This window comes from Echeneis naucrates, chromosome 11 (genome assembly GCF_900963305.1).
Source record: "Echeneis naucrates chromosome 11, fEcheNa1.1, whole genome shotgun sequence".
Classification (NCBI taxonomy): Eukaryota; Metazoa; Chordata; class Actinopteri; order Carangiformes; family Echeneidae; genus Echeneis; species Echeneis naucrates.
This window is the reverse complement of record NC_042521.1, coordinates 9,672,358-9,693,212: the sequence shown is the minus strand read 5'-3', so window position 1 is coordinate 9,693,212 and position 20,855 is coordinate 9,672,358. Positions and strand designations below refer to the sequence as shown.

General features: G+C 43.0%; 1 protein-coding gene across 4 annotated transcripts in view; it reads right to left on the bottom strand.

Annotated features, from left to right (window-relative positions):
* runx1t1 (RUNX1 partner transcriptional co-repressor 1) overlaps positions 1–20,855 on the bottom strand; it is a 53,121-nt gene that overhangs the window by 19,146 nt on the left and 13,120 nt on the right. For all 4 annotated transcript variants that reach the window (XM_029514271.1, XM_029514273.1, XM_029514272.1 and 1 more), the window contains exons 2-3: positions 2,286–2,423; positions 253–494 (exon numbers count right to left, since the gene is read on the bottom strand). In XM_029514271.1, the coding sequence (XP_029370131.1) occupies positions 253–494; positions 2,286–2,423 (380 nt within the window). The remainder of the gene's footprint in view (positions 1–252; positions 495–2,285; positions 2,424–20,855) is intronic.

The window sequence follows — 20,855 nt, the reverse complement described above, 5'->3', positions numbered from 1 at the left end:
GTAGTTAGAGATTTATTTCAACATGCATGATATCTCTGTTACTGACAACCAACCTGTCACGGTTTAAATTTGAATGGTTCACTAAGCTCTTTCTGCTGGGTACTGCAGGCATAGTAAAGAATTATTCTGTTAGCTACCTATAGATTCACTTCATCCTCCTAATTCAAGAACTGTCTACTTTCACCTTTGACCCCTTTGAAATTCACCTCACACAGACACTTTAATACACTTTAACAGACAGTGGCTACTCACTACTAGTCCGAGCACTAATGTGCGGACCCGCTCGCCGATTTCAGGTGAGATGTCGTTGCCAAACTGTTGGAGAGTTGTGAGGAAGCGCTTAAGCTTGCTGAGCTGCCTGGCGCCACAGGCCGGCGGCAGCTGCTGATTGGCCAGTGATGATGAGGAGGAGGAGCTGGGGCCGTTGCTGTAGCCATTTGGGGGAGATGGAGCGCCGTTGAGCGCCGTGGGGGAGTGGCTACTGCCATTGGTTACTGCGAGAGACAAAGACATAAAAGGTAGCGTTAAAATGGTAACGGTTTTTAAATATATTTTCCATGGAAACACACTGAATCAAACGATCAAGCAACATCCTTGTTTACCATACGAAAACTGCTGAAAATAGCTTGAAAGCCTGCCTGCTCTGACTCTTTAACAAAGACCAGCAAAGGGAACAGCATAGGTCAGCTTCATGGCAACCTAACCACTGATTTGAAATGATTTACATTCCCCTGAAAACATTCGCAATCCTCAACATTTGTTTCCAATCAGCGTGGCTTGTTTGATCCTTTGCGGCATCCTCTCATAAAAAACATATTTCTGCATTTGGAGACATGTTGTCTTTCTCCACCTCCTTCTCCATTTCTCTCCTTCCCTGCAGCCTAAACAAGCAGGGACAGCGTGACCCCCTGTCTTGCCAGAGCGTGTGTGTGTGTGTGTGCGTGCGCGTGTGTCTATTGGGGAGTTGGTGTACAAAGAGATACAAGGCGGCATTAAGCTTTCTCTCTAATGAGATTAGGTTTTGACTAGCGATCCACTCACTCCCCCTCTGGCCGCCGTCCAAAGCCGCCACTGTAAAGAGAGGAGAGAGACGAGATACTCTAACTGCATCTGGTAACAATTACTTTGGGTGGAAATCAAAGTGTGCTGCTTTGTTAAAACCTTCGGCATGCGTAATGAGAGAGCTGGGCCTCTCCTCCCTCATCGCACGGCAGCCCCGACGTTAATTGTGGAGTGTGAGCATTTGCGAGAGAGTGCGGGAGACAGACAGATACAAAGAGAGAGAGGGTAGATACCAGAGACTAAGCAAGGGTGATTGAAAGAGAACAAAATAATGCCTCTGTTGCAGAGAAACAGCACTGTTAATGCAGATTTGAGTGCTCTGAGCATTCTGAACCACCAGGCCTTTGATTCTAGTGCTCTAAATACAAGTGGTTAAGTGTGTACTATGGTGTAATTTGCTTGTCACAGGGTTTGTACACGTCATGGCTAGGCTCCAACTGTTTGTAAGCATGGGCCTTAATGAATTTGTTGGGGGGGGGGGGGGGGGGGGGGGGGTTGGGTTGGGAATAGATGCAATAGAAAATTTGATCCATTTTCTTAGGAAGGTTTTGTGGTGTTGTTGGGTTGTTGTTTTCTTTACCTTTGTATATCATTACTATCTTCAGATTTATGTGCAGACAACTCTTGTCTCATAGAAGTTTATGCTTTGGCACAACAAACTACATTCAAATGACCTCTAGTAGCAGTAGTAGTACTGTAATTTTATTTTCTTGAATGACTCCGCATGTTTAGTATTGATGCCTGAGCTGGTTATGTTGGTTGTTGTGGACAGCCAGTGAAAAAAGTTGATGAGGTGAGACAAACAAAGACTGGGATCACATGTCTGTAGATTGGCTCCTCCAACTAAAGTACTTCAGTTGAATTTTCATCAAAATTTCAGCTCAAATGCTATTTCCCCAACCCCTAACTCAAACCTGCACCTGAACGCAACCCAAACCGATTTAAACATTTGATCTGTATTGCTGTTTATTTTCCTTGTGTGTGCTAGGTGGAGTTACTCTCATGAGGACCCATAAAAAGTGGTCCTGCTGCATTAAATTTGGAGCTACAAAAAAAAAATCTACCTTCTTCAACATGTGTGTGATAGAGACAGGAAGACTTGTAGAGGAGCATAAACATTAACATGTCAAAGTGTAACAACATGACTGAGCATCCGAGGTGATGTGCACCGCTGCTGTTACGCAGTAAAACTTTCACCCGGCTATAAATCTGGCTTTACTCACAGGTCGTTGGGGTGTAGGAGCTGTTGCGTGGTGCTCCCTGTGTACTGGGTGGGGGTGGCATGGTAGGGGGTGTCAACCTGGACTGTGTCTTGATGTCCGCAGGTGAGTCGGGCATGGTGGAGCGCTTCCCAGTGCGATCTGAAAGGAGACAAAGAAGAAAAGGAAAGGATTGTAAGATAATAGAGGAAACTGTCGGCAGTCCACATCTGTGTGCGTAGAAGGAGTTACATTAGCACCTGCATGCAAACAGGGGCAGGACTTAATTCAATAAGAAAGCTCCTGTGAGGTGCAGACATACTGGATTTGGAAATAGACCGCTCGCCACATCACATCTGCATGTCTCTCCAATGACACTGATGCATCTGCTCTGACTGTCAAATGAGCGAGAGGATGGAGAGTTAGAGACACACAGTCAGATGCCCGAGAGAGGAGCGTAAATCTGCAGTGAGTACGGGTCTCATTCCACCACCATCTGTGCCATCCTGCATGCCCGTTGTACAGAAAGGGGACACAACACCCCTCCCTCCCCTGCTAACAACTGCAGTGCTCATTACACAAAGACACACACACTCCATACTTCTCTCTCTGGATACTATTTTCACATCTGTTCAGGATGGGGACACGGCAGAAAAATTAGGAAATTAAATAATATTCATTTAAAAATACTTGACCACCTGAAAATCGAGAAACTAAAAAAAATAAAAAATAAAAAAAAAAGGACAGTAGACTGTACAGAGGTTTATGGTACTCAGACTAATAAGAAATTTCAAAGATAAAACCTCAACCAAAACTGATTCTTTGATTACAGGCCCATTTTCACTTACTTCAGTCGCCTTGCACTCAGCAGATAACTGGCCATATGAAATGCACAAGAACAGCAACAAGCCAGTATGAGAGAGGTGTAGGCTGAGCCCATATTGTGCCTGATAAGATACACAACTTCTCACTAACATGCCTGTCACAGAGTCAACAGACTGTTATCAACTGTCTCTGTGGCGCATTGTGAAGGGAAATCATAAAAAAAAAGGGGGAAGGGAGAGGAAGGAGGGTGGAGGGTGAAAAGATAAAGGATGAGGGAAGGGAGGCACTGCAGGAGAAACAAAAATGCTATCTGTGACTTGGAAACACATAGCTATCATCTCTGAGGGACTGTATGTACCTTGTCTCAAAGAAACGCACAAGCACAGCAAAGACAAAGACATGTACAAACACGCAAAGACACGGAAATCAGGGTGTTGGGGGTGCATGTTCCAGAAACAGGAGAGTCCCAGTCACACATTCTTCTTTTTGCAGACAACAGACTCTCAGGTGTATGTCCGTGTCTACTTTCTTGCATGATAAACACACACGGCGTTACACAACCCTATATTTCACATGCAACTGTGTTTATTTGCATACATTCCCACATTGTTTGTTCAGTCAGGCATGCAAAGTATATAAAATACACACTGCATTAATGTTAGTGCTGCTTTGTGCCCACTGTTTGGATCAGCAGTGTTAAGTTGAGGAAAAATGAAAGAGAAATAGTGATGTGAGGGAGACAGGGTATCCTAAGCCTGTTTAGCTATGCCCAGAGTAGCACTCTGCCTTGCTGCTGCCGAGGTGCACTGTGAATAAGTACTTTAGTCACGCTAGCTTGGCTTTAGCAGCCAAGCGAGTGAGAGATGGAGATGTCACTGAAATTCTAAATAGATCACGCTCCATAGCTCCATTTCCAGTCCAAGTTGGGTCAGTTTTGTTCCTTCTACTTGTTGACCCTTTGAAGAGGAATATGATGAAGTAGGGAAAGAATCAACATTGCCACGAGACGTAAACACACACCAATTACACAAGTGTCATGACCAGCAACATGTTTGGGAGAAATAATGGTTAGTTTCCCTGCGCTTTGAAGGATTAACATGAAGTACCGTGATATTTCAAAGAGCCTCAATGCAAATGCAGAGGAGGAGAGAAGACAAAGGCAGAGGACCATAACATCCCCTCCCCAGACAGAGGTCATACTCTTTTCTACTAACCATGAAGGACTGTCCATCTCAGACCAGTCTCTGCCTGGTGCTGTTCTTGCAGGGGTCAACTGATAAAGTCACTGGGAAGGTGGGCCTTATCTGGCTCCCAGCACATGGGTATTGAATCTGAGTGACTTAAAAGAGATTTAGACCAGGTTTGAGAACAAGAGCACCACAGCCCCTCAGTCAAAGGGTAAAAAGGTATAGAGTATGATGGACAGGTACAGTTTGGTCTAAATCTCTTGAAATTTAAGGCTCAGTTGGGTTACTTATTCAACTGTAGCGTTACAATGAATTTATTAATGTAAGTGTAACCCCGACTCAAAGTAGGCCTCGGTTTAAAACTGGAGGATTGGAATGATGTGAAGGTAAAAGGGATGAATTGCAGGGAAGCAGCATGAATGGACACAGCAGAGAGATTAGCTGAAGGAGGGAAAAAAAAAAAACCCAAGCGAAAGAGTGATTAGGAAAGCAGAGAATAGAGTAATGGAAGTGAAAGACGAGTCAATATGAAGGAAGGACGGGGGAACAGAGTGACCTTCCAAACCTTTAACTGTCTACTCACACTGCTGCACATTTGGTGACTCTCTGAGCCTTTCTCCCCTCTACCTTCTTCCACATACAGTTACAAACACACACTCACACAAACGTTCTCTCTTCATCCTCCAACCTGGCCAGACTCAGGAAGGTTTACTACTCTAATTTCACCACAGAAAAAAAGTCTGGATCTGACTATTTATTTTATAAACTCAGGATACAGAAGAATAGCTGGTGGAAACGTATAGTCTTACCTCTGGCTGCCAGCTATCATATCCGGTATGCCTGCCTAAAATATGATCTTTGAAAATACAAAGTCATTAAAAGGGACGACCGGGTGACAGGGCCCAAGGTAATTCATCATTCTCCAGTCAAACATATAGACTTTACATGTATATACTTAACAGGCCCAAGTTAAACACAGAGAAGTCACCATATCACACATGGTTACACTTATCCAGCTTAAATGGGTCTTTGAGCTCAGGCTTTCCACAGTTCTGTATATTTATTTCTAATTGCGTGGTCATTTTGGGCCAAGTTCACGAGCTGTATTGTTAGATATTAGGACATTAAATGAGGATCAAATACACCTTATTACTGTATTAACCCTTGAAACTAGAACTACATTGGGACAGTGCTGGAACATGAGATGATTCATATTAGCAAGATATCATTTGGAATCTCGATGGTACAAGTAATACCATATAATTCTGTTTTTCCAATTTACAAAAGAGATGGATGGGATGTTATTCTTTCAGGTGTTATTCACCTGAAAAGGAACAAAAAAGTATCATTATTATTTTATTTTTAATTTTTTTTTGAATAAAAAGTAACTTAGGCACAAAAGTGAAACAAGCGGATAAAAAATAACCAAAGATAACCAAAGTCTGGACTCAAGAGCCACCTGAACTCCTGCATGGTACCACGGCCCCGGCAGCAGCATGGAAAGAGTTTGGTTAAAGGCTTGTAATTGGGGATTAACACCCGGGTCAGCGGTATCATTGGATGGCAGTCGACGGGTAGGGATGAGAGAAACATAAACCCTGAAAGCATTTGAAACTCATCTGCAGTCCCCCAGGTGGAGAAGATGAAGGATAAAGAATGAATTAGTGTGAAATCCATGTACTCGGCAAACTCATACACATACACCCAGGCAATAATGTGTTCTCCCACTCACTCTATCATGTACACACAAACCCACACACACAACTACGATTTATAAACAGCATCTTCTCTGTTTTTGATTTGATTGAGAGCACTGCAAAGCATATAAGCAGAATAAAATCAATGGCTTCATACTAACCAACAAGGGCTGTGCCCAACCATTCACTCAGCAATTACTATGCCACTTGAATCAATAGCAATACTGCCTCCACAAGGTAATTTACTCAGTCTCTGGGAAAAATAAAAATATATCTTACAAGTGAAGCACATAAAAAAAAAAAACCCATATTACTGACACAACTATTCTCCAGTTTCACTAGCAAATACAGCAAGTATGTCCATTCTGGGATACCTACAGTAGCCAATTTTTTGTCTTTTTTTGTTTGGGTTTTTGGTTTTCCTTCTGTGGTTTTTTTTTTTTTTTTTTTTTAAACTTTGTGGGTTTTGGAGTAGACAAATGACATATCTGTCTTTAAAATATCTGTCTAATGCTCAAATATGTGTGTGTGTGTGTATACATATATAGCTGGAAAGTTGCATGGACATATATGAATTGCTGAGAGTACATTGAGTTATCAAAAAGTGCTACATGTATAGACAACAGCCTGACAAGCCTCCTTTTTATTATGGTGGGGTTGAACAACGGCAAGCAGCTTCATGCATAATTCAATTTAAAAAAGAACAAGCACTCTTAAACAACCTTGAAAACAAAGTCAGACGTCTCCTCCAGTCTAATGTCTGTTAAAACGTGATGGCCTATCTTAAAGCACATCTATTGTCCATTTATTAGGCCTGTTACTGCCCTGTCAGTTGCATATTGTAGGCAAGGCAGGAGATCTGTGGTCAGCCGTTGGACGATATTCCACGATTGGACAGGTATTGATGTGCAGAGCTTTAATGGAAAAGGGTGATGAGTGCTTTGACTTTGTCTAACTCACTTTACAGCTTCTCAGAAGCGCTGTTGTCCAGGAACTAATGGATTGAAGGGGATGAGGATAGCTGTTGAAGAGGCTGCTATTAGCTGTAAAGGAAGAGAAGAGCCTCACAAACGTGGGTTGATTCACTTGTGCACGCCGTCCTAGCAGGGATACCAAACCTATTGGTCATGCTTACGATCGACAGTGATAAAAATCTGGGTCTAGGTGACTTAAAAGAGATTTTGTGAAGTAGCACTTTGTACAGAGATTTGTAATCCAAATATGCGACCCTTGAGTCCACAGGGGTGTTTGTGGTACTTTGTCAAATGTATCTGCTCCATCTTTGCTCAGCTATAATGTTGATGGGTCAATTGTAAATTACACTAATATCTAACTGAATGATGCGAGCCTGTGAAGGGGTTAATTTTGGTTTGTCCTGTGTAAAACCAGGATCATCCTAAAAGCAAGGTACTGTTCGTAGAATAGCGTATATTCCAAATGTTTTGGTAAAAATATTTTTGGTAAAAATATTTTTGGTAAAAAGCGGCGGCTCTTAAGTTACAGTTTGTATGTCTTTGAGCTGTAAGCATGCCTCCTTCCCAGTTTGTTTCAGTTTAACAGATTGTAGATTGTAATCTAGCCCTCGTTCATACACGATTTTCCACAAAAAAAAAACAAAAAACCAACCAACCCCAATATTTATCCTTCAATCTAATGTTTATCGGGATCAGCTGTTTAAGAATGTTTGTTGTTCAACATCTGCTCACCTGGCTTTGTTTACTAACCTCCCTGTCATTTCAGGCCACTGCCTGTCCTGCAATCACCTCATTCCCTTCACCTTACAAATATGTTAGTAACACGCCACATGTGAGTGTTGCTAACGGTAACAGTAGAGTCACTGTTGGTGAAAAAAGTAATGCCATTAGGAATGATTGCTTTCCACCACTGGAAACCAATGGTATAAACCGCTATATTTTAGGATTCAGAATTTAAATATGTTAGCTACCCTTGTATGTCTGTAAACAGGGCTCTCAGATGGCCTCTGTTCAAATATCAGCGTTATGTTGCTCTCGTCTCCAACTAGACTAATTGCTTTACAATCTGTCTTTCTGACTCTTAGCACAATCCTCGAAATGAGGCAAAACCCTGGACAACTACCTGCCACTCACAGGGATGTCTTCACACTTACATCACCCGTTTGCATCGTCCGTGATCCTCAATGTTTGCAGAAGCTCACTTTCTTTCCTTCTTGCTGTTCTCTCCCTCATGCTTGTACCCTCTTTCAGCAAAGCTCAAAGAAAGGAGATTTTATCCCCCCGCTGACTTGTGATACACGCCTTTTCTAAGGTTACATGCAAGTTACATCACTTGCCTTAAACAAGGTTGTTGCAATGAAAGATATCTAGAAGGAATGCGGTCCCTAAGAAGGAGTTCGATATGTTAAAGAAAGGACTTCGCTAACCTCCAACTCTAGGCGAAAATACAATGATATCAAAATCTTATACGTTTCATCATCCCCTACAAAGCTGGGAGGTCATTTTGCATTCAAATCACCTTGTGAAATGAGAACAACATGGCCCAACCTTGCTATCTTAGATTATTCATAGGGGCTACAATGACTTTAAAGGCTGTCATCAGGAGATAGAGTCAGACAATCTCCATTACACACTTCATAAGCTAGAATTGCCTCTGTGTGTATGCATCCCTGTGCATGAGTGTATGTGTGCGCTGTGATTGTACAGTTGGAGACCCAGAAAATAATGTGATAACAGTGGTATTAATATGCCACTCGAGAGTACTTCACACAGGCAAATCCCATTCTTCAAAACGACAATGGATTTCAATCACGCTGGGTGAATTTTCGAGAGTTGGTGGCTGTGACATAAACAATTTGCATTGCGCTGGTGCCTGTGTGAGCACGAGATTTTATTACTCAGACATACGATATCGTCATTACGGAGTTAAATAGAAAAATGCACATAGGGTGACCCACTGATGTCCTACACACACACACACACACACACACACAGAAATACATAATCTAAACATGCATTATTCCTTCAGTGCACACACTGATTTGTAGGTGTTAAGGTGAAAACTGTGAGGCAATGAAGCTGAAGGAAGCCTGTGAATTGAACAGTAATGCCCACAACATACCAATGTCTGCGCAAAATGGTGCCTTTGGGTGTGTTATACCTCTACACACACACAGACACGTATGCACACACACATATACAATAATGTGTGAAGAGAGGGAGCAGACAGATAGGTAATGGAATAGATGAAGCGATACAGAGTTGGTGTGATAGTGGCTTGTGGTGATTGCTTTGCGTGTTGGGTACAGATGTGGAGAGGGAGCAGTGGAATGGACACAAGAGAGAGACAAAAATGGAGAGAATGAGAGGACGGATGTGTTAAAGAACACAGCTGAGGGACAGGTGGGACAATTGAGATTCAGACAGCATACACAGCGAGACAAGAGAGCTCTATCGGTATGCAAGTATAGTAACCCCTCTTCTCTTTCCATCATCCCCTCCTCTAGACCATGCACATCACACACACACACACACACACATATATAAACCCATAGTCATCAGCAGCCAGATGGAGCAATATGCAGAGCATGTCCCATCAAACTCCACCCACTTGTCAAGAAGATATATGGATGCAACGCCCTACCACAAACCCACAAACACACAAACGTATACGCACAGCTACAAGGATGCATGTGTACACTGTGAGCAAACAAAACATACAAGTCTCTACATAGGTCTGATCTCCACCATCTAATTAATTTCCCTCCCCAGCAGCCGCAGGATGCAGTGGTGAGCAGTACCACCACCACCAAGTGTCCCATCGGACTTCCCTCTTTTTCTCTTTTTTACTCTTCCGCTGTTATCCTGCTATCTCTCTCTCTGTCTATGTCTTAGTGTTGGCACCTCCCTCTTTCCTTCCTCACCTCTGTGAAGCCTTAGTGGTAAACGCACATCCTGAATCCTTTTCACTGGTGGCTGCTGCTTCCCCTAATTTTCCACCAAAATGACAGTAAATGAACCAAAGCCTTTGGCCTCCTCACAGTGAGGCGTCACCGTACTACAAATGAAGGTGTTATTCACAAATCACACCTGATGCATTACATATTCCACTAGTGATGTAGTAAATCTGAACTTATTGATATCTTATTGTCTCTCTTTCCTCTTGGGGAATTTGATGTTCATTCCTCCTGGCATTAGTAAACTAAAATCATGAAATTCTTTTCTTCAGTAATATTGCAAACCTGTGGGAATTTGGTTATCTGAAAAATGGCTCGCTAGCAAGGCAGGATTATCTCCCTAAAACCCGTCAACACTGGAGGAATGTTGCGGTTAAAGGTCAGAGTGTTAATCTATGATGGAATATTTGTATTATGAGAAAATAAAGACCTGAAGTCCATCATAACTCTGCTAATTCAGATGAAACCCAAATGTAATAATACACCATCAACAAATATGTGAGGAGCAGCATCAAAAAGAAATGTTTCCCCTTCATCATTATTCCAAACATCTTGTGTTTTAAGAGTGCTTTGTATCCATTTTACCTAAAAATCTGCTGTTATCTTACACTAATGACTGAGTATAAGACGAAAAATGATGGTGGGATCACAACTCCGGAGCAAACAGATCTGCCTCTGATCACTGCTGACAAGTCCTTTGCATCTCTCACCATATCTGCATTTTTCTCGCAGTGTAACATCGTGTGTTTACACTTTGTCAAGCCAGCAAAGACATAAGGAGATTTCTCAGTCGCACACAAAGGTCTCAACACCATCTGTTCTGTCGCACAAACATTAACACCCACACGCCTGCACATATGCACACAAACACAAAAATACGTAAACTAAACATACAAATCCTGCAGAACACCTTCGACTACACATGCACGCACACATACATGCACTCAGGACAATAAAAAATATGCGGCAAATGACATAAGAATTCTCTCGCTCTATTTCAAAAAATAGATTTATAGTAATGTCTGTTTTAACCATCTGTTGAAATAACGTCTCTGTTTCAGAGAGAGGGAAAGGAAGCAAGTGTTAAGGAACAATAAAAATGATTCACAGTGCCCGTTACACGTCCTCTTAAATTGAACCGATTCCTGCCACATCTTGTTGCCAGGCAAAATTAACCTACAGGGTCTTGTAAAAGAAAAGACAGGCAATGGGATTGGGTGGTAGGAAAAAGAAAACAGAAAACAAGAGGAGGGGGTCAAGGAGAGGTAAAGGTAAAGAAAACAACCGGATTTGTAGAGTATAGCAAGACGACAAGTTTGCCATTATTATGTGAAATATATGAAATGAAAGTTGTTTGTTCCCACAGCACGGCCATGCAGCATTCGAAGTAGTAGGAAAACTCTTGAAAGTGGTGTTTATTTATGTAAAGCTGGCTTACCATTGCCATTAAGATGACAGCATTATAATGATATGAATGTTGCTTTGTGGGGGGAAAATAGAAAGATATAAATCAGATGTAAGTATTGGCGTGTTTTGTTTGTCCATTTAATGGAAGCCAGCCTATTGAAAATTGTTTTCTGTATACAGTTTGGTTCATTTCTGATGCCATGCTCACACAGGGCCAAGTGAACCCAAATGGATCTGGGTTTTTTCCCAGGCAAGAGTCGATGCCAGCAGAGGACAACTCACACAAAACACTGTACACACATCCTACTGCTGATGGCACATGGCTTTATTTTCCCAAGCTTCACGCTCAGGCTGTGGATTACCTCACTTGCTTTTGTTATGATGTGCACGTATATGCTGTAGGACTGCAGCACATACAGGACAACATTGTGTGGGGCACACCAACAACCTCGACGTAGGAGATTAATTGTATTTCTTGGTCTATAAACACAGAGAATTTAGTGGCACAAAAACACAGCACAAACTGTTTGACCCTTATAGCACAAGAGCAATTTAAAATCACTGATGCATCCACTCAAACTCTAAACACAAACACACTGATACACAAAGCCACACCCAAGTGGCAATTGGTATCTTTTTGCCCGCTATGTCCCCTTCAGCTGGATGGAAGCATCTCCCGGCAGCCAATTTTTTATCTGTGCGTGCATGTGCATCCATGCTAAAAGGAATCATATTCCTGTCTTCAGGAGCAAAATCAATTTTCAGCTAAGAGTAAAGGCCTTTTTGTTTTTCATTCAGTCAGTCAGTCTTTTATTATGTGGAGAGGCAGAGGCAATGGGGGGGGCAGCAAGGATGGGGGAGTGCTGGATGGATGGAGTGACGAGCGAGAATACAGTTATTGTGTGAAGTAGGTAGGAAAAGAGAGGGATAAAAGGATAAAATGCATGTGGAAAAACAGCATTCAAGAAAAAAAAAGGATGAGGCGGGGAAAAAGAGGTGAGGACACTGAAGGACTGAAAGCAGGAGATAATAAATGCCCGTGAGAGACAGATGGGGAAATCAAACAGGAGAGGCAGAGGACGAGCACAGAAAAAAGAGGGCAGAGGCTAACAGTAAGGGAGGGTTCCTGGGGGGGGCGGCGATGGGGGAGGGAACAACCCGTCTGCCTGGTGTTTTCAAAATATCACATGACGGCTGCCATGTGTTGGAAATTACTGCCGGTTAACTATCTTCCCCAAAACCGCTCTGAAAAAATATGTCTGCAATTTATGAAATGTGTTCCAGGGCCTTGCTAAGTAGAACCAGATTTTCAACTCTGAAAAAAAAAAAACCTTTAACCCTCTCTGCCCCTCCTCTGAAAACCGCAACTCTCTTTTCTTTTTACACCCCCCCTCTCCCCACAGGAGATGTTTAAAAACGGGGTCTCAGCCGCATCTGGTGAGCAGGGAGGCAGAGAGCACTGGCTGGTGTGACCTCGCATCAGGGCATTTCCAGACACGCTGTTTGTTGTGTGTACTGATGTGTTTATGTGAAATATGGTGACCATGGCTCGCTAATGGCTCTGAGTGCCTCAAAGTACTGTATGGCTGTAGACACAAAGAACAGAAGCATGCCCTCTGCTCGCACACAAACAAACGCATCATCCGACCAGCGCTGCAATTGACCATGCCAGGTCAACAATTTCTCCTTTCATGTAACCATTGCACACATTCACCTGAGCTCTTTTCTCCCATTGTTTCATCATTCGCTGGCACACCTCCCTGTCAGCCTGTCCCTCACAGCCATCTGAGATCACTGACACACACACAAAGCCAGCATCTCAACATGGGTACCAACAACAAAGCTTCGACACACACACTGATCTCTGGAGCTCCAGTCACAGTCCACTGAGGACTCACAGTCTGGATTCTATGCATCCCTTCAGTGAGCTATGAAGAAGCTGACATTGCAATTAGTAGTCATGATGTTATTTGGGAAGCATTGTTTCTCAAAAATATATTTGTATTTAATTTACATGTTCTTACCTGCTGAGGAAAAACATGAAAAAAACCACAAGGTTCCCGACACTAAAGATGAAGAACTCTTTTTAATGAAAAGGTCTGAATAAGTCTGCAAAAGGAGCTGCTTTACTTTAACTAGGAATGAGCAGGATCCTTATGCAGTTGGAAAAATAACATAGTCAGCACTCATCATTGTCGGTAATGCTAAGGAATAGCAGAAAAAGCAAAGATTAATGAGCCTTCTGCTTACAATATTATAATTGATGTACATGTGATATAATTACTACATCCAATAAATACTTTGAGCCCCCATGTGGCCACAAACTAAAAACTTCATACAGACTTCATGAAAGTTAACTGTATCTGTGGGACACACGTAGCTGTGTGTGCTCTGCATGAGGCGCTTCACATCGGTGACCTCCCGACATCCACCTCCCACTCTATCGAACAACAGCAACCTTTTAACCCTAACCCCAAACGCAACACCCATATTAATGATAACATCGTTGCAAAAAACAAAACAAAACCTTGTTTTGTTTTTCTCTGGCATAAACACAAGCGTGCACACACACACAAGCGCACACTCACTCTCAGACTCAGACACACAGCCTAACTGCTCTCCAGTGCTACAGATGGATGCCACCACTCTCTCTGGAGCGTTGCCAGCGCCAGCTAGTGAACAGCTTGCCTGGCACAGCGCTCTGAGTGTGTGTGTGTGCTTGCAGAAACAGTAGCGAAATAGCCTAGTGCAGATGGGTGGCCAAAATCAGCCCCCCGCATACACACAAACACGCAAAAACGCAGACACACGCACGCACACACAAATACACATATGTTCCAGAATAGAGGCACACGCACGCATGCGCGCACACACACACACACACACACACACACACACACAGTGTCTTGGTTATGCTAAACTGTTCCCGACTGTCCACACACTGTCGCTTCCACAGCTGCTTCCTCAGAGACACACACATTCGCACAGACTCAATCACGTGCACAGTACATCCACAGCAGAGGATTGCAGATACACACATACACACACAAACATCTGTGTTTAGTTTATACTTCCCGTTTGAGGCATGGGAATTATAAAGTCCGCACACACACACGCATGCGCCTCATCTCCACCATTCCCATACCACCACAGCCCACACACAAAGAGACATATGCATTCCTATGCATCTGCCACACACAAATACACACACAATCACTTACTAATATGGTCCTTTATCCTCAGTAGCTATTCAACCTTGTATGTATCTGCTTGTTTTCTCAGCATACTGAGAAAAAACATCAAGGCGTTCAGCTGGAAAGCCTCCAGTGCTGGCAACCTGCCAGTGGAGGCCTATAGATCAGCATGATCATAGCAGTGTGTTAAGACACATCACTGTTTAATGGTTTGACAATGAAATTAAGACATGAAAGCTCTTGCTGGAACAACAGACTTAACAGAACTTAATTATAACGCAGCTGTGTACAGTTGTGACTGTTCAGAACACCCGAAGTGCGATGTGAATTCTTCTTCGTGCTCTGACGCAGTGTTTTTTCGTTGGCTGCAGCTGATGGAGAGTTGAGAGCAATCAGGAGGCTCGATGTTCATTTCGGCTGAAAGGATGTTCTCTAAGGCTCAAACAAAAGACAGAGAAACTTTACCAACTGAATAAGTCAGTTGGTAGACTGCTACTCAGTCAATGAGCTTAGGCGGCTGGCAGCAGGTGCCCTCGCCCCAGTACATAGGGGAGAGCATGGAGGCTGGCAGTGCCAACTGTGCATGGCGGAGCCGTGCCAACTCTGCCAGCCTTGCAATGTCTCTTTGCCAGTGCCATCTGGGAAGAACAGCTCTGTGCACGTACTGTACCTCTCCTCAGCTCAGAGGGCACACACACACACACACACACAGGCACAAGACATGCACTCCACATACATGCAGTAGGCACAAATATGCACGGTATGAAAGCTACACACACGCGCGCACACAGGCACAGCCGGCCACTGACAGCTCACCATCTGCGAGCTGCCTCTGACTTTTCCCTCTGCTTCTTTCTCTGCCCTTGTTTTTGCTTTCATAAACTCTCAGTCCCTCGTCTCACTTCCTCACACTCGCTCCTCATGTCTCATCATATTGGATAATTTTCCTAGCCACAGACCTGTGCCCTGTAACACAACCACCTGTGTATTACCACACATCGCATGTATTCTTCATATCATGGCATTCAAGAATAAGATGTGGGATCACTTGACAGGTCTGTTTCATGTTACCTGAAATTGAACAAGACAGACAGTGTCCCAGAGAGGCGCGCCCTAAAGCCCCCTCTCCTCTTTTTGCCCCGTCATGCCGCATCAGGTATAAAGATGCAATGAAGGACCAAAAGAGAAATCCTTAAGTGAATTGCACATACAAAATGAATACATCCAATGAACGGCACACATACAAACCAACATCAGCTTAAAATGTTCAAATACAAGACTTGGAGGATGACACGTCCGAAAAACAAAAGAAATTGATGAGCAGCCAGTATTCTTCTTCTGCAGTACAGAGTGAGTGAAAATAAGAGCAAAAGAGAGAGGACGGGAGAGGAGAAAATGAAAAAGGAGGAGGAGAAGAGAAGTAGGAAGGTAATATGAGTTCAGTACCGTGGAATTCACATCAAAGAAAAGCTAAGAAAGGTCACTGTCTTCACCAGAGTTTTGCTTTGGGTGAAGTGCTCGCTCATGTGTTTTTCATTTAAAACCTCTGAACTGCTGTTTGAAAATGAAGACCAAGGAAAGCCAGAAAAACTCCTTTTTTTTTTTTTAATCACTGTCTGTACTCCGCAATACTGTGCTATCATGCTATTTAGGCAATTAAGCCAAGTGTTGAACACAGTATCAATTAAAACAGTATACTTCTCCAGGTGGTGTTCCATTTATCTTAATGTTTTTATTCCTGTGTCAAAGTTTAACATCTTGAATCTTGAAATAAAACTAAGCTATTACTTTCCTCTACAATGCAACAGCTGTAATATTTTCAGTCACAATTCTCCCACTCTCTTCCTGCTCCTCACTCCATTTATTTCCCTCTCACTGACCACCACTACCTGCAATAACTGATTGTTTTTACCACCATCTATCGATTGCTCGTCCTTTCTTCCCACCAACTGCATAACACCATCGGAAAGATCTATGTTTGAACACCATCCCAACCCACCCCCCCACAGCGCTCCTTTCTCCTGCCTCCTTTTTTTGACTTCCACCCAACTTCCCCACTTACCCTTCTCTGTCCCTGGTCACCATGCCATCCTTCTCTCCATCCAGCCTCCCCCAAAAAACACCACATGTTCTGGCAGTGGTAGAAGAAGAAGCCTCATTACAAGGAAAATCCATTTGGAGCAGCCGTCTGCTATTTCTCCGGCCCTCTCTGAACTCTCTTGAGTAGAGATGCCCCATACCACTCCTCTCCTCTGTTTCTCTTTCTCTCTCTCTTTGTTTCTTCCTCTCTCTAACGATTTCTGTCTATTTCTCTTCTGTTTCTCGTTTTCTTTGTCTTATCTGTCTCTTGAGCTCATGCTACATGCTTTAGGCTTGGTCCCTGCATCCCAGTGCTGAAAAAAGCACAAACAGAATAAATTTGGGTTACAGCGTGGAACATATATGCAAAATCATCCAACATAATATTTCTATTATGCTCTATTAGATTAGAACATCATTTAAATCAGCAGCATTTAAATATCTTTAATTTCTTTATTACATTGTGTGGAATTATTGATTTGGATGACACCATCGTTAAAAAACAATCTCTTTTTTACGACAAATTGCTGTGGGCTCATCAGTCGTGCCTTTGACTTAACATGTATTCATTTTATCCATTGTGAACATAAAAACAATGATTATAGCAAAATTAATACTGAATAATTATATAACCTCTATTAATTTTAGTAATAGGATACTCATACTTCAGGCAGACATTAGATGTGACTACCAGGACGGAACAATGTTGTACTGAAATCTGAAAACGGTCATAATGAAAAATGTAAATCTCACACTGGAAACATTTATCTCTCTTGTCCAGTGACCTTAAACCTACAGTGTAGATCAGTTCAGGTAAACTAATGGACTGGATCGATACTCAGCAGCGGTTTTTGCAGTTAGAAAATGAATCACTGCACCACTTCCTGTCATTTTCTCTGTCCTCCTCCTCATTTCTCCTCTCCACATACCTCCCTCTTCCTGCTGCATGCTTTTTTCTTTCTCCACTTTCACTCTGTCTTTTAAAAGCTCTGCGTTTCTTTTCACCCCACATTCTTCCCTCCAGTGTGCTCTGTCTCTCTTGCTCTATCTCTCCCTCTCTCTCGCTTTCTCCTTCTGCTCTGCCATCATCACAACATCTGATTAACATATGTCTGGGCTTTCACTCCCTGTCAGCTTGCAGGCATCTGCACACATGTACACCCACACACAAAGGCACACACGTTCGCATAATCTCATGCACCAAGTCTCCAGTTTATGAAGTTAGAAGACCAAAAAAAAAAAAAGGACAAAAATTCCTCACATCCCCCTTTTAACTGAATTTACGTCATTTACTGTGTCAATGTGGATTTGTGTGTGTGCCCACGATGGTGAGGATGGGAAAAAAAAAAAAAACAAAACAACATCTTAACATTATTGCAAGCCAACAAGCATCATGTTCCTTATTGAGGTGCTTAAAATACCAGTAAAATGGGAGAGGAAGGGGGATAAAGACAACAATCAGACAGCAACAAAGTGAGTGAGATAGAGAAAGATGAAAAAGAAAGAGAGAGGTGTGTACAACAGCACAACTGCAATGGTTCCGCCAGCTCCCCTGAGTCTTGTGGCCCCTAAAATAATTCACAATAAAGAACACAGTTACTCTCTTCAAGCTTGTGTTTCCTTCCATAATCACACACTGATACGTTTGCTTCTCACATATTACAGTTATTGTAATCAAAGATCTGTTTTCTGCTCTGATGCCAGGAAGGCTCATCATTCTTACCACAACGAGCCCACGCAGATCAAGCCACATAATCAGTCCTGTTTTACTATCCTTTTTTTTTTTCTCACCTGGACAGGTTTTATTGGCTCACAGTACAAATGAAATCTTCACATATGTACAGAAACGCTGGGCTGCAGGATGCTGAAGCCTCTTTAAAGTCATTTGTTCTCGCTTCTCTCTCCACCCAGATTGGCTGGAATAAGTCCCACTTTCACCATCTCATCCGCAACAAAAACATGTAATAACAGCAACAGACGTCGGCAAGCAAACAAATACTTTAGCGTGAGGCTTGCCAAAACACATAATCCAACAGACAGCAACCAAAGCTTTGCAAAACTCCACAGCCAAATAGTGATGATTGTTTGCATTGGTCTATGTTTTGTAATACCTATAATTTCACCTGTTTGTTATAATGGGATTCCCTGCCATTTGGACACTTTTGTTAAAAAGGGACAAATACATTTGTGGCTCTTGCATGGCAAATACCACATTTACAATTGTAGGGAATATGAGTCATGCTGTGTTAAATTACGCTCTCTGTGTGTGAGTGTGTCTGAGAATGAGCATCATGGGCTTACTTTATGCAAGTACTAAACAACTCAACTTGTCAAGAAGCTACAACACTGTTGCTTTAAGTAAGCTTGCTGAATCCCATGCACAGATCTCCCTCCCCTCGTCTCCTTTCCTGCCTCCAAACACCCCCCATCCCCTCCTATTCAGACTATTAAAGAGTCATTCCGGCTATATGGGTTAATATATGGGCTTAAATTCAATACAGGCGAATAAAAGCTTTCTTCATAAAGGCGCATTAACAAACTGAATAGTCGAACAATGCTGATGGGAAGAAAACGTTTTGCTAAGGGGATTTCATTAGAGCATCAATGCCGTTTTGTGTGGGATGGACCAAACGTATGGGTATCATCAGTGTGTGTGTGTGTGTGTGTGTATGGGGGTAGGGGGGTGGGGGTTGCTGGCTCCAACAAGAAAGAACTGGAGTGACTTTTTTGTGGAAGACTTGATAAACTCAATAGAGCTTTGGAGGGCCCACTCAATGATGAGTCATTGAGGTGGACTTGAATAGTGGGGGTGATGGGATGAGAAACACACAAAATCCTCTCTCTCTCTCACACACAGACACACACACAGAATGAGCCTTAGGCCACTCTGCATATGTAGGTTGAGTAGCAACCTGAGCGTGGGGAGGAAGGCAGGAAGAGAGGAAGAAATATGCAAAGTGTGTACATGCAAAAGGATGTTAATATGAGGGTTGTGTTTGGACTGACACAGCAGTGTACCACACCACCACACACCCAAACACACATCCCTTTCCTGTCTTCCTTGCCCACTATAACCCCTGCATGTGTGCTGTCTGAAATTGATGTGTGAGCCTGTATGTATGTGTCTGTGTGCACAGCCTACAGAACGCACAGAACCTCACATAGTCTAAAGGGTTAGCTACCATTACTTATTCTCTACCCGACTCACAGGGAAGACATGGTCCAAGAGAGACACGGGAAAGGAGGCAAAAGTGTAGAGGAGAAGGAGACTGGGAGGTAGAGTCACAGAAAAGAGTTGAGAGAAAGAGAGAGTCAGTGAAAGACTGACAGACTGATACACAGACACACAGATGGGAAGATAAATGAGCAGATATTCTGGCAGTGCTACACAATACGAAGAGAAAAGGAAAGGGAACGTCAGGGCGAACGTCAGTACTCTTCCTCCCTGCAACATTCTCTCCTTCTCTCCGCTTTCGCTGTCAAAGGATCGAGCAAAGATGGCCTCAGCTTTAGTGCAATCTGATGTAACTTGCCAGAAACAGAGTCTCAATACTGCATATCAAACATAGTCATACCCCACTCATCAAACTGAAGAAAGAGGCTCTGTGAAATCTGTCCAAAATGTGTCAGACTTTAAGCTGGACTAATGAAGTCCAGTCTACGTAAGCCTTTAATTAGGGAGATACTGACAACCATGTATTGCTCCAGTATAATTTAAGAGAGGTGGAGAGGAAAAAAGGAGAGAAGAGAATAAAGGAAAGGCAAGTCACCCACAGAAACAGGAAGATCAGGAAGATCAGGAAGGCAAAGTGGAGGGAAAGGAGGTGGCTGAGTGAGATATGGAGGAGAGGAAGAAAGAATGGGACACCAGCTTGTGTAATCGGCCACAATAGATGCTCCACTGGGCTGCCTCCTGGTTACACGTTGTTTCTGAGTGTGTGTATGTATGTCTGTCCATGCATGCACAGGGGCTGCATGTGAGCAACAAAATCTGAAGGACAGGAGGTTGCATATGGGCTTGGCATCTGTATGTGTCCGTGTGTGTGTCTGTGTGTGTGTGTGTGTGTGTGTGTGTGTGTGTGTGTGTGTTGATGCAAGTGACAATAAGGAGCTGCAGAAAGACAGCAAGCTAAAGGGAGTGCAGTCGAAACGGTGCAATCAGCAGAGGAAAAAAAAAGTGAGCAAGAGATTCCCTGTGTGTGCGGCAGGTCCCCAGCCATCTGGACACTCTCTTTCCCCTCCTCCCCCTCATCCACCTCCTCCCCCCTGCTCTC